This window comes from Macrobrachium rosenbergii, chromosome 23 (genome assembly GCF_040412425.1).
Source record: "Macrobrachium rosenbergii isolate ZJJX-2024 chromosome 23, ASM4041242v1, whole genome shotgun sequence".
Lineage (NCBI taxonomy): Eukaryota > Metazoa > Arthropoda > Malacostraca > Decapoda > Palaemonidae > Macrobrachium > Macrobrachium rosenbergii.
In genome coordinates this window covers 45,365,993-45,379,733 of record NC_089763.1, presented here as the reverse complement: position 1 = coordinate 45,379,733, position 13,741 = coordinate 45,365,993, and the positions used below count along the sequence as shown (strand labels likewise).

The 13,741-nt window shown below is 35.0% G+C and overlaps 1 protein-coding gene across 1 annotated transcript in view; it reads left to right on the top strand.

Moving 5' to 3' along the window:
* Positions 1-13,741, top strand: part of Dhc93AB (Dynein heavy chain at 93AB) — a 112,275-nt gene that overhangs the window by 17,487 nt on the left and 81,047 nt on the right. Inside the window, exons 15-27 of the mRNA XM_067125082.1 lie at positions 113-231; positions 1,165-1,360; positions 2,239-2,397; positions 4,465-4,669; positions 5,969-6,184; positions 8,353-8,522; positions 8,985-9,207; positions 9,588-9,754; positions 10,505-10,595; positions 11,252-11,323; positions 12,334-12,457; positions 12,915-13,060; positions 13,717-13,736. Coding sequence (XP_066981183.1) covers positions 113-231; positions 1,165-1,360; positions 2,239-2,397; positions 4,465-4,669; positions 5,969-6,184; positions 8,353-8,522; positions 8,985-9,207; positions 9,588-9,754; positions 10,505-10,595; positions 11,252-11,323; positions 12,334-12,457; positions 12,915-13,060; positions 13,717-13,736 — 1,908 coding nt within the window. The remainder of the gene's footprint in view (positions 1-112; positions 232-1,164; positions 1,361-2,238; positions 2,398-4,464; positions 4,670-5,968; positions 6,185-8,352; positions 8,523-8,984; positions 9,208-9,587; positions 9,755-10,504; positions 10,596-11,251; positions 11,324-12,333; positions 12,458-12,914; positions 13,061-13,716; positions 13,737-13,741) is intronic.

Below are 13,741 nucleotides of genomic sequence, written 5' to 3'. Positions count from 1 at the left end.
TTTCGTCTGTTACAAGAAAATTTACTTCCATGAAAGTGTAAGGAAAAAAAAGCTTTACCGTTGATGTTTTAAAGGGCGAAAGATAATTTTTTTTATTTGTTTGGGGCTGAAGGTACAACCACATCAGAACACACACCAACGAGGTTGAGTTCAGTCTCATCAAGAAAGAGATGGACGAGATAGATGAGAACATCAAACAGGCCGAGACCGAGTTGACGTGGAATTCGGATGGTGAGAATTTTTTTAACGTTTTTTCACTCTTTCATTTTTTTCCTTCCCGCCTCCCTCTCCTAATCATTCTCTCAGTCTTATCCTATTTCTCTCTCTCTTCCTTCGTTCCTTGTTGGACAGGTCGGTATAGTTCTCTTAGCACTCTGTCAGGTCCGAGTTCGAGTCTCGGCCAATGAAGAATCTTCATTTTCCCTAGGTCCCGTTGCTAGGTAACCAACTGGTTCTTAGTCACGTAAAATTCTAATCCTTCAGGCCATCCCTAGGAGAGCTGTTAATCAGCTCAGTGGTCTCTTCTCTCTTCTTTATCTCTCTCTCTCTCTCTCTCTCTCTCATCACTTTTCCACTTCTCTCCTTCTTCCCTCTTCCCCTCCCCTCCTCCTCTTTTCACTCTTCCTCCCCACTCTTCCTCTCTCTCGGGTATTTTACCAATAATGGGGAATATTATCAATATTGAATGGCACTGATTGAATGATACCTCTCTACCATCTTTTCGGGACGATTGTTCAACTCGCTCTGTTCTGCCTGGTCCATTTCTCTGTTAAGGGAGTTCTCTCATTATCAGTACATTTTAGGGTGTATTTTGGGGAGCTCTAATATAGGGCCCCATTCATTCAAATCAAGCAGGTCCCAATGATATGTCTCTTGCTCTTTATAAATTTGTTGAACAACCTATTCTTCTATGTCGTAACAGTTTTTAATATCTTTAATTTCGTCTTGAAAGTGTCTTATTTATCACATTTTTGTTGTGCCATTTGCTGAATAATGTTGGTGCTTCTTGCTCAAATCTCCGTTTTCTAACATCTTTGTTCTCAGAATCTTTACTTACTTTGGTTCAAGTCTAAATCTTCCCTTCTACACAGCATAGTTTTCATCATCTAATTCGCCTCTTGTTTATATGAGCTGTGATTAGTAAACGTACATTATACCCCACAGGAGTGTGGGAGTACATTGAAGTCCTTCGAGACACGGTCAGCAACCTCGAAGGTCGTGTCCAGAAGGTGCAGGAGAATGTCAGACATCTGGACGACATTTTGGACACCTGGGTGCAGTCGCCCATGTACCAGAGACGAGACGGCAAGAAAGAGACGCTCCTCAACCTAGAAGACAGAAACGACAGGCAGAAGAAAGTGTAAGTTGCTTGCTGTCACTTACTGAACGTGCTGTTGAGTCTGCTGTCCCAGAGTGGAGGGGCATACGTTGTGCGCACTTCATGAGCTGTAAATTTTCTAAGAAGCCTTAATAGTTGTAGTGATTAATAGCATCAAGCTTGATATCCCTGTATAAATTCGTTGCTTGTTACATGCACATGTCCTTATATAACCCATCCCTTGTATGTATTTGTGATGTTCTTTATATTATCTTTATTCTCCTCTGAATTCTGATCTTGGGCAGTTTCGGAGATAGAGCATATTGATTAGAAGCACAATAGGCTCATGGTGAGGGAATAAATGTAAGTGCCACCTATAGTTGATCCCTCCCCATTTAAAGTAAACAAATAAACTGTATTTTCATTTTAGTAACTGAAGGATACTAAATGATTGGTTTCGAAGTCTTTGTCATTATACCTTTTAAGTTATAATCATAAAACTATGAATGCATCGTTGAAAATTAAAATGTCTTATTAATATTTAACATGGTAATAAATGTTTTGACACCCGAGAGCATTATCCATTTAGAGTAAATAGTCGTAAAACTGCTCGTTTTGTATTTTCAAAATAAAGGTTTTCCAGTTCGAAGATGGAGAAGGACTGGGTTAGCAGATTCCAGATCAAGGCATCCCAACTGATTAATTACTATTAATATCTGAAGGATAATAAATGATGCGATGACACCTAAGTTGATTATCCCTTAGAGTATATAATCATAAAACTATGAATGTTGTATTATGAAAAGTAAATGTCTTGAAACTTTAACATGCTATGTGGTTTTGCCACCCGAGAGTATAGATTTGTGAAAAGTGTTAAGCACTCGCTCGTCGGTATTTTCAACTTGTTTCGCTTTTCCCAGTAACTCGAAGATGGAGAAGGACGGAGAGCAGATCCAAGGAATGGTGGACGAAAACAAGAGGCTGCTGAAAGTGAACGAAGAATCGAAACACTGGGATCAGTACCTTCTCTTCATGGATCACATGATCACCCGGGGACTCGTCGACGCTGTCTGTTACAGGTGCCTATTGGGTTGAATGTCTATTATTGCATGTTGAGGAATTTTTTTAACAAACTTTATCAGAAAAAGAATGGTTTCTGAAATGCCGTTGGAAACAGCAAAGGCTGACCTACAACTGTGGTCGTATTTTTATTATGCTTTATTATTATTATTACTACTACTACTACTACTACTACTACTACTACACATTTACTACTACTACTACAAATGATAAATTATTATTATTTCGGAAGGAGACCCTTCTTCAAACAAACTTCGTTAAACAGAATGGCCATCTGGATGCCGTTGAGAAACAGCAAAGCAAACTCAACGGCACCTAAACGGTTATTATTATTATTTTTATTATTATTATTATTATTATTATTGTTATTATTATTATTATTATTAAAAGAGTGATACAGAGAGCGCAGGGTATTTGATTAATCTATAAATAGTTTTAGATAGATATTAAATTATATGTTACGGCAGGGGTGGGTCAATCTTTTATATCCCAAGCATCATTTTTTTTTTTTTAGTTCAGATGCGCCAAGCAAACTTGTATCCACTTTTAGTCCTTTAAAGTATGGTAGTGTGAACGCATTTGGCAGTTATACATGGATTTAATATGTGTATATGTATATATATATATATGTGTATATATATATATATATATATATATATATATATATATATATATATATATATATATATATATATATATATATATATATATATATATATGTATGTGTGTGTGATAATATAGATACATGTAGCAGTTTAGATAAAAGAATTTAATATAAAGACAAGATGAACTTTGGTAATTAGTTACTGAGCGCAACAAACATGGGATATTTAGCAGTTATACATAAAATATGACATATTTATATGACAACATGTACACAATAAGCAGTTTTAAATGAAAGCAATTCATGTGAAGACACGATAAACGATTTCAATGAAGTTTTGATTCCACCAAGCTTGAGATGTTTCAAGTGAAATTAGTAACTGAAAGCGACAAACGTGGACATATTAAGGAGGAACACACACAATTATCTGATACTTTTATGACAATGTAGACACATTTAGCAGTTTGAAATAAAATGGGGTTCACGTAGGCAAGATAAACACCACTAACTTCAATGAGACTTTTGACTTTGCTTTGCTTTCCCCAAACTTGTGATATTTGGAGTCAAATCAGTAACTGAACGCAGCACACAGTTCTTCAAATTTCAGTGAGGTAATCGTGACCTCAGTTTGTTCTTTTATCATTTTGTGGATGAAAATGCTCCCTCCCATCTGCATGTTGTTCCAAAACGACAAATGGAACTCGGGACAAATCATCTCAGTTCTGGAAAACGCTCACAGGGTAATGATCGCCAGAAACTCATTATCTCAGAAACACTTGGAATTTAGGGAAATTCATGAAAATTTAATTCCAGTACTGAATTTCTAAATTTGTTTTCAGTTCAATAAACTCCATTTATAAGTTATTAGGCATATTCAGAATTTTGTTTCAGTAAGTGAAAATGGATTTATAAATGCATGTATGCAGTCTTCCTCTTCAGCAAAATCACTAAAACGATTATCAAAGACCTCATGCAGTAATCCGATTTGTTCATCGTATTCTGTAAAGTTGCCACTCACTCCTTCATATTTTTTTTTTCTTAACAAATACGTTTGATTGTTAAAAGAAGATGACGTTTGCTAATGACTACGAAATCAGTGAAAGTAAGTAATGTGTTTTAGATGAAACTTGATTTCAGTAAAACTCATTTCTGGCCATGAGTTACTTAAATTCATATTATTTTTTATTCGCTTAATTATTATTATAGATATTTCATTTCATTTCTTTATTTTTTTATTTATTTCTTCATCATTATTTTTTGGCATGAACATGCATGGTTTTACGTTTATTATCCTTGTAATCATCCAATGCATCACTTTTGGCGCATGCGCCTCAGGTTGACCGGCCTTGTGGTACAGAATCAACAATTTTCTTCTTCTTCTTCTTCTTCTTCTTCTTATTCTTATTATTATTATTATTATTATTATTATTATTATTATTATTATTATTATTATTATTTCCAGTTTGTTCTACCTTCTGGACAACTGTGAACCTCGCCCAAATCAGTTTCCCCTCCTGGAGGCATTCCTTGACCTGAAGGAACCCAACCTTATCCTAAGCCCTTCACCCGAGGAACTGAGGAAGTTAGCGGAGTCCCTCGTCGCTGACATCCTGAACGTGTCGACCCTAATCCCAAGATTAGCCACGCAAGAACATCCTACTTATTTGGTTAGTGTTGAGAATAATACGTGGTTGAATTTGGGGATTAGGATAATCGCCGATTACACTTCTTCCATTGCTGGGCATCAGTTAAGGTGACCTTCTTGGCTGAAAGTGGCATATGCGGGCTTCGATTATGTAGTTTAAGATAATATTAATATCCCCTTAGGAGGGTAGTGCTGTCAGTGCACTTGGCATGGTGCACTGTGGGCATTACTAAAGGGTGTCTGCAGTATCCCTTCGGCCCTTAGCCGAATCCATTTTCTAGCCTTTTACCTTTTACTTCCATTTCCCATTCATGTCTTCAGTCTTGCTGTCCAACATCTCTAACTGTTACTTATTAGTACAACTGCGGGGTTTTCTCCAAATTCCACCTTTGGATCTTGTTAATTCATTTCCCTATTTTTTTCCGGATATTTTATCTAGCTCTCCAACCACTCCAACTCCCTCTTTTCACCATCTTAGGCACTGCTTGGTCGATAGTGCTCCAGTACTTAGCTTGACAGCCTACATTTCATAAATCCAATAATTTTAATCTAGTTTATTTATGGTATTGGGAAATGTAACAATAAAAATTTTGTTCGTGATGTGAAATTCTAGCTAAGATGGCGATGGTTGACGTAGATTAAACTGGCCTCATGCCAACATGAGCCCTTGCGTAAAGGCGTCCTGTAAGCGTGGTAAAGTGTACCTGGGTATAAGAGGCATGATGTGGACCTTTGGTCACAATACAGCAAACCTAGAAGACCAATGAAGGAAAAAAAATCCAGAGTAATACAAAAATAACATTGTATATTTATCCAACAAACATGTTTGTATTAATGCAAATTTTATCTTCCTTGAAAAATTATTTTTTTATGTATTCCCCCGTTTTAAATGTTGAATATATTTATTTTTGACTGAAATTGATACTCAGCTCTGTGGTTGATTGTTTTCGGAGTACTATTGCCTTTTTTCATGCAAAGGTCCGTGGAACAAGAAACCTTGTGCCTATTTCCAGAACAAGTCTGATGAGCGCAAAAAGCAAAAGCAGAGAGAGAGAGGTTGAGGGAGAGAGAGGGAGAGAAAGTGGGGAAAGAAAAGTAAAAGAGTCGACGTGACTCAGTAATTTTAGCTGACTAATTTTGTAATTTTTTTATGCAACGATAGAAGCGAACAAACAAAAAGGAGAGCGTTAAAATGAATGACTTATCCCTAGAAAAATTTTACGATAATTCTTAAATTATAAACACTAAAACTGGTTTATGCTTACATTGTTCTCAATTCTTCTTCTTCTTCTTTTTCTTTGTCGTCGGTGTCATCTCACAGCCCGAAGTGGAAAGAGACGTCGAGGTGATAGAACTCCGAGAGGCCCTGATGGACAGATTTGAGGACGCCGCCCTTCAGATGACAGAGCACCGAGACAGCTTCCTGGTGCACCAGGCCCTCTGGAGGGACAACCGAGAAGACGCGCTGGAAAGATTCCTGACGGCGGAGGAAAACGGAAAGGATAAAGAACCCTCGCTGGCTCAGTTTAAGCAACAGGTCTGAGAATATATTTTATCTTCACTTTAGTAATTTTTTTATTCAGTGGCTATTTTTATGTTTAGTCTTTTTTTTCAGTAGCTATTTTCATGTTTAGTCTGTTTTTATTTAGCAGCTATTTTCATGTTTAGCCTTTTTATTCAGTGGCTATTTTTATGTTTAGTCTGTTTTTATTCAGTGGCTATTTTTATGTTTAGTCTGTTTTTATTCAGTGGTTATTTTTATGTTTAGTTTGTTTTCATTCAGTGGTTATTTTTATGTCTAGTCTTTTTTTTATCCAGTGCCTATTTTTGTCTAGTCTTTTTTTATTCAGTGGCTATTTTTTATGTTTCTGTTTTTCTTTAGTAGTCTGTTTTTATTCAGTGGCTATTTTTATGTTTAGTCCGTTTTTATTCAGTGGCTATTTTTATGTTTAGTCTGTTTTTATTTAGTAGCTATTTCTATGTTTAGTCTTTTTTATTCAGTGGCTGTTTTTATGTTTAGTCTTTTTTATTCAGTGGCTGTTTTTATGTTTAATCTGTTTTTATTCAGTGGCTATTTTCATGTTTAGTCTGTTTTATTCAGTGGCTATTTTTATGTTTAGTCTGTTTTATTCAGTGGCTATTTTCATGTTTAGTCTGTTTTATTCAGTGGCTATTTTTATGTTTAGTCTGTTTTTAGTCATTGGCTATTTTATGTTTAGCCTGTTTTATTCAGTAGCTATTTTCATGTTTAGTCTGTTTTATTCATTGGCTATTTTTATGTTTAGCTGTTTTTATTCTGTCTTTTATGTCTAGTTTTTTTATTCAGTGGCTATTTTTATGTCTAGTATTTTTTTTTTATTCAGTGGGTATTTTTATGTCTAGTCTTTTTTTATTCAGTGGTTATTTTTATGTTTAGTCTCTTTTTATTCAGTGGTTATTTTTATGTTTAGCTGAGTGGCATTTTTATTCTAATCTTTTTTTATTCAGTGGCTATTTTTATGTCTAATCTTTTTTTATTCAGTGGCTATTTTTATGTTTAACTGTTTTATTCATTGGTGAAGTCAAGTCTTTTTTTATTCAGTGGCTATTCTTATGTCTAGTCTTTTTTTATTTAGTGGGTATTTTTTATTTAGTCTGTTTTTATTCAGTGGCTATTGTATGTTGAAAAAAAGTGGCTATTAATACCCGAGTCTTGGAGTAAAAATAGTCACTACCAAGGAGTTGGGTATTATCAGCTTAGGTAAAAATAGCATGATGAAGATTTGGGCCATTTTTACGCCAGTCATGACAATTTATTTACAAAACTGATTTAATTACGATTTTGTTATACCCTGTTTGGATAATGTTATCAGTATGTTAAGACCTAATTAAAAGATAATACAAGTAAATAATTGTTTCTGTCTATCAGTCTGTCTATTTGAAGTCTGTTAGCCATCCTCTTATCGTATACTTTATCTTACCACAACCAAGTTGCTTCTCTTATTTCTTGCAGCGAGCAGTTTCTGTTTTTTGTTCTATACCAGCATATAAACCCAGGCATGAATACACATATTCAAGATAATTTAAGTAATGCACGCTTTTGTATTTCCTTTTTTTATTAATCTCTTAGTGACCTTTATGTATGTGAACAAAATCAAATGTTCGTAGCCATGTATTTTTTTACCTTCAAAACATGTTGAACATTTTGATTGCCACATTGACTTTGTAACTTCTCGGCGTCCTTACACATGGACATGCTTCCTACTGAAAGCCTTGAATGCAAACGGAGGAAGTCAAGTTCCTCTTTCCTGTTGAAACTCTTCGTAATGGAGTTAGAGTTTCACCAGGTAAAAAAATACATTGCATTCAAGGCCTTCGAACATGTTGATTTTATTCATATGGCAATAAAGTTCAACTATGTTTTAATAAAAAGAAATATAAAAGCGTACGTTAATTAAATTGTCTTGAATATGTGTATTCATGCTTGGGTTTATATGCTGATATAGAATAGAAAAGAAACTACTTACTGCAAGAAATAAGAGAAACAAGGTGGTTGTTGTAAGATAAAGTAGGCGCGGCTAACAGTTTTCAAATGGAAAGAGAGAGGTTAGGCTACTGGTAACTCACCACACTACGAAGAAGGATAGTTTAGAGATAGGACATTATAATTAATTTTCAAATAAAAACATATTTCAAAAAAGTATTTTTCTCATCTGTTCTTTTCAGATCGACAAGTACGAGGCTCTGTACACGGAACTGGAAGGCATAGAGATCACGAAAGTGTTTGATCGCTGGTTCCGCCTTGACGTCAGGCCTTTCAAGCACAACCTTTTGGAAAACACCAAGAAATGGTCGAACCTCTTCAAGCAACACCTGATTGCTCGCGTCATAGACAGGTAAGCAGGGATGGCTCTCTCTCTCTCTCTCTCTGAAACTACTTTTTTTTTTTAAACCCTGTAATGGGGTAGAGCCGTCAGGGCACCTTATGTAATTCACGTGGCATTATTAAAGGTTGTTTGCAGCGTTCCATCGGCCCCTAGCTGCACCAATTTTTTTAACCTTTTACTCTGCCTTTGTTCCCACTTCTTTTCTTCCATCTTGCTGTCCAACCACTCCAACTCCTTTTCACCATAAGCAATGAATGGCTGAAGTGCCCCAGTGCTTGGCCTTATACCCAGATTTTTCATAAATCGAACCCCCTTTTATTTGTAAGAATATCCCTTCTTCTCTTGCCTCTCTTTGGGAATTCTTCTTTTTTTCTTTTCGGATTTGATATGTGACCGTAATAATTGCCCAGTCATTATACAAGAAGAGTATGATGTACCCGTTTTAGCCTCTTCCATTTATTCCCAAAATAGCTTAACTGACCTCGACCAGTTCATCAAAGAAACCGAAGTGGGCGTCGCAAAAGACTTGGGCAATGGCGACTACGACACCTTGGTTTCCGTCATGGGTCACCTGGTGGCCGTGCGGGATCGAACTTTCACCACGGACGCCATGTTCGAACCTTTGAAGAACACCATTGCCCTGGTGAAACAGTATGGCGACGATCTTCCCGAAACCATGCATCTGAAATTACAGGTGCAGTAAAACCGAAGGAGGTCGCTCAATTAGGTTCTTATGTCTACTGCCAGTTTCTTTACTGATATCACCACTATGGTTTCATCAAGAGTTATTGATCATGGTGTGCTGTCTGTCTTCATTAACGTGGCAGAATCAATGAGTGATTTTCCTATTTGAAGCTGACGGTAAATATCTGCAGCTGGTGCCATTGAAGCATTTTGCCTATCTTCTGACTTGTCGATGCGTTTGAATCTTAACTTTGGTGTTTGATAAACAGCATAAGCTTCCACCAATCACGATGAGCTTTGATGATATCGGCTGCGGATGTTTACCGTCAGCTGAAGAAAAATAGCTGACTACAGGTTCTCTTGGAACTAACATCCATTTCCAAATTCCAGGAACTGCCAGAGCAATGGGAATCCCTCAAGAAGCAGTGCGACTTGATTCGACAGCACGTGGCACCTCTGAAAGCCAATGAGGTTTCGGGAATCAAGAAGAAATGTACCAAGTTCGAGGTTCGCCAGAGCGCTTATCGAGAGAAGTTCAAGAAATATTCCTTCTTCCTGTACGTGATTATTCATCGCTATGGCAGTACTTTTGCTTGTCAGGGAAATTTTCTGTCTTCGTCGATATTTCTTCAAAACTGTGCTAAACATTCTTGTTCGTTTATGTTTTCTGTATAGTTATCAGAATTTATTTCTTTTCTCTAAGTTTTAGATTTAAAACACTGTGACCTCTTAACTTGCCCATTGCAACGACGTGTTATCCAGAACAAGAGTAAGATAAAACTTTTTTAATTATACTGTTATTCACTAGTGATAAAAACTTTTTACAAAATTAGTCCAACTAAACTATACTCTGCCAGTTTTCATTATCCAAGATTTAAAAAAAAAATTCAGAAGATTAAGTATTATTATTTTTCAGGAAGTTTAAAAGTTTTTAACCAGCATCTCCAATTTACCATCTACAACAATAATACAAAAAGCATAACACAAGTGCGGTTTTCATGTTCTCCTGAACACCCAATATTCTCGAAGTTCCCATTTTTTTTTATTTAAAAGTCTTTCTCTCATTTGTTCAAGGAGTTCATTTCACTGTCCACAACGGGCTTTTAAATTACCTGTCTGATTTATCAAATTACTATTTTATCTCGACAAGACATGAGCAATCAACAACGATCATCATGAAAAATCTAATTATTAAATCTGTCCATCTTTTACGCATATACACCTTATTGATCTTTCACACAACATCTCATTCATAAATCCATCACTCTTTTATGCATAAACTTCCATTTCTCTTCAACCGCGAACAGCTTCGAGTGTGAGCTTCCATACTGGCGAATCGAGCGCGTGGACGCCAGGATGCAGATTCTCGAGAAGGAAATGAATCGTCTCCAGGAATCGGCGATTCTCTTTCAACATCCCAAAAGCAAGTTGTGCAGAATATCATGTTGAAGGTATTATTTTTACTGTTTTCTCTTGTTTTTTCTTTTAAAGGAAGTTCTGGGAAAGTTTTGAATAAAAGAACATTAGTTTTATATATATGTATATATATATACCATCTACAATAATATATACAAATAGCATAACACATATTTGCAGTTTTATATTCTATATATATATATATATAATATTATATATAGTTATATATTTTTTTTATATATTATATAATATAATATATATATTTATCTCATTTGTTATATAGTTCATTTCACTGTCCACAACGGGCTTATAAATTAAAAATATACATATATATATTTATCATAATACATATATATATTTTATCTCGACAAAACATATAGCAATCAATATTATGATCATATGTATATTTATATAATTATTAAATATGTCCATCTTTTATATATATACATATATAGTGATCTTAGAAATAATCAACATCAATCATGTGGAACAGAAATAAATTCCATCACTCGTGAGTTTCATGCATAAACTTTATTTCCTTCAACCAGAAGGGCGATGAACTGTCTATTGGGTCAGTGCTGAGTCGGGAAGTTGGGAAAACTCGCTGGTATGAATCAGTTAGCTTGTGGTAATTCCAGGAGTTGCTCTCAGGTTCCAATTCTTTAAGAATGGAAGTGGAATCGCCTTCCACCTGGAATCGGCGATTCGACGTGAGTCAGAAATTTATTTCTGTTCAACGTGATGATTATTTCTATCTTATTCACCAGAAGGGTTAATGCAGAAGAAAGCTGTCTATTGGGTCATGCTGAGTTGAAGTTATTACTCGCTTTTATGCAAGCAGTTCTTGTTTCCTTGTGCAGTTGATTCTGGGTTCCAGTACTTTTAGACGTGTAATGGAAAGCGAACTTTAGTTTATATTTATGGGTTCGATATATATATATATATATATATATATATATATATATATATATATATATATATATATATATATATATATATATATATATTTATTAGCCTCTTTCCTTGTGAGCAATTTCCAAGGTAAAACGTGTTTTACATCTCAGTTGGTTCTTTGTGGCTTTATTTTTAAAAGTAAAGAAATGGTTCGAAACCTGGCCCGGGCAGGAGATCTTACCAATTTTAATTCCCTTTGGTTGTTAGTTATTCCTATGGTATGGTAAATTCGATATTAAACTATATGTGTGGCTTAATATTTGCGAATATAAGAAAGTCTCGCGTGATTAAGTGACAAAAATTCAATTTATACACATATATATACATATATATATATATATATATATATATATATATATATATATATATATATATATATATATATATATATGTATATATATATGTATATATATATATATATATATATATATATATATATATATACACAATATGTATATACAATACATATATATATATAATATATATTTATATATATATATATATATATATATATATATATATATATATATTTATACTATATACATATATATGTGTGTGTGTGTATGTATGTATGTCTGTACATGTCTGTGTCTTTGTACGCGCATGGGTGTCTAAAGGAGGGGGAAAGGTTTTGAAGGAACAGATGCAACCAAGTCAGTCGGTTATGACCCTTTATTACTCAAATTGTTGTATTCCTCTCAGAGGGAAAAAAATAATATAGTGTAACTTAGAGTTTCGATAATGGTGATGCATTTATTCTTTCCAGCAACTTTGGGATCATATTAGTCTTGTGCGATGTTGCATAGACAACTGGAAAACGACCCCATGGCGTGAAGTTGACGTTGAAAACATGGATATCGAGTGCAAGAAATTTGCAAAGGATATCAGAGGTAAAGTTCTTTTCACTTTGGTGTAAGAATACTGCTCAATTTGAAGCTATGACAAGATTAATTACAAGGACAAGACGAAAAAGATACTGATTTTTGTGTCATTTTTTTGTTTTTGTAATTTTTTTAGCAATTTATCTATGAAGGAACTATATTCTACTAATTGGCATTAAAGTTGTGTCGTGCAAACTGCAGGACCATATTTCATTTAGTTTACCCCTTTTGCTAATACCGATGTAGTATAGAGCTCTTAAGGCTTGGACTAAAAGTTATTTTGTCAGTTAGACTCAGTTGAAGAACATTTTTATCTCTGGGCAGTATGATGAAGAATAGCTTCTCACTGATCTTGTACGAAATCAGCCCAGACCCTGAATTACCAAACGTGGTGAGATGGATCTTTAAACTATCATTTTCTTGTTATTGTTGACTAATCCTGGCCTGGGTTTGTCGCGTCCCACAGGCTTGGACAAGGAGATGGGTTGGGAGTTACGTCAATCCAGAAACCAGATTGAAGAATATTTGACATCTCTAAGGGCAGTTGCGGAACTGCAGAATCCAGCTCTCAGGGAAAGGCACTGGGGCCAGCTCCTGATTGCTACGAAATCAGCCTCAGACCCTGAATCCACGCAGATTGACAAATATGAGATACAAAACTAGATTTATTGTTATTGTTAGAAAAGACTGGCCGGTTTTTCGAGAAGCCTCAAAGGAACAGAATAAGTTAAATTTGTACCAAAAGCAGATTGACGAATATTTGTACCAAAGCAGATTGACGAATATTTGTACCAACGCAGATTGACGAATATTTGTACCAAAGCAGATTGACGAATATTTATACCAAAGCAGATTGACGAATATTTGTACCAAAGCAGATTGACGAATATTTGTACCAACGGAGATTGACGAATATTTTGTTGACGAATATTTAAAGCAGATTGACGAATATTTGTACCAAAGCAGATTGACGAATATTTGTACCAACGGAGATTGACGAATATTTATACTAAAGCAGATTGACGAATATTTGTACCAAAGCAGATTGACGAATATTTATACCAAAGCAGACTGACAAATGCTGCAGGGAATTATGAAGGCTGTGAATTTTGAGAATATAAGATCAAAAGAGTTGTTTGGACTGCATTAACTGGAAATGCCTTTGCTGAACCATTAGTTAATATTATTATATAAAAACCACTGCCAAACAGTTTTACTCACTCAAATCTTTTTGACAGTACTAGATGTTGTTGCTTTTACTTGTGTAGGACTATAGGAAACCTGAACAATTAT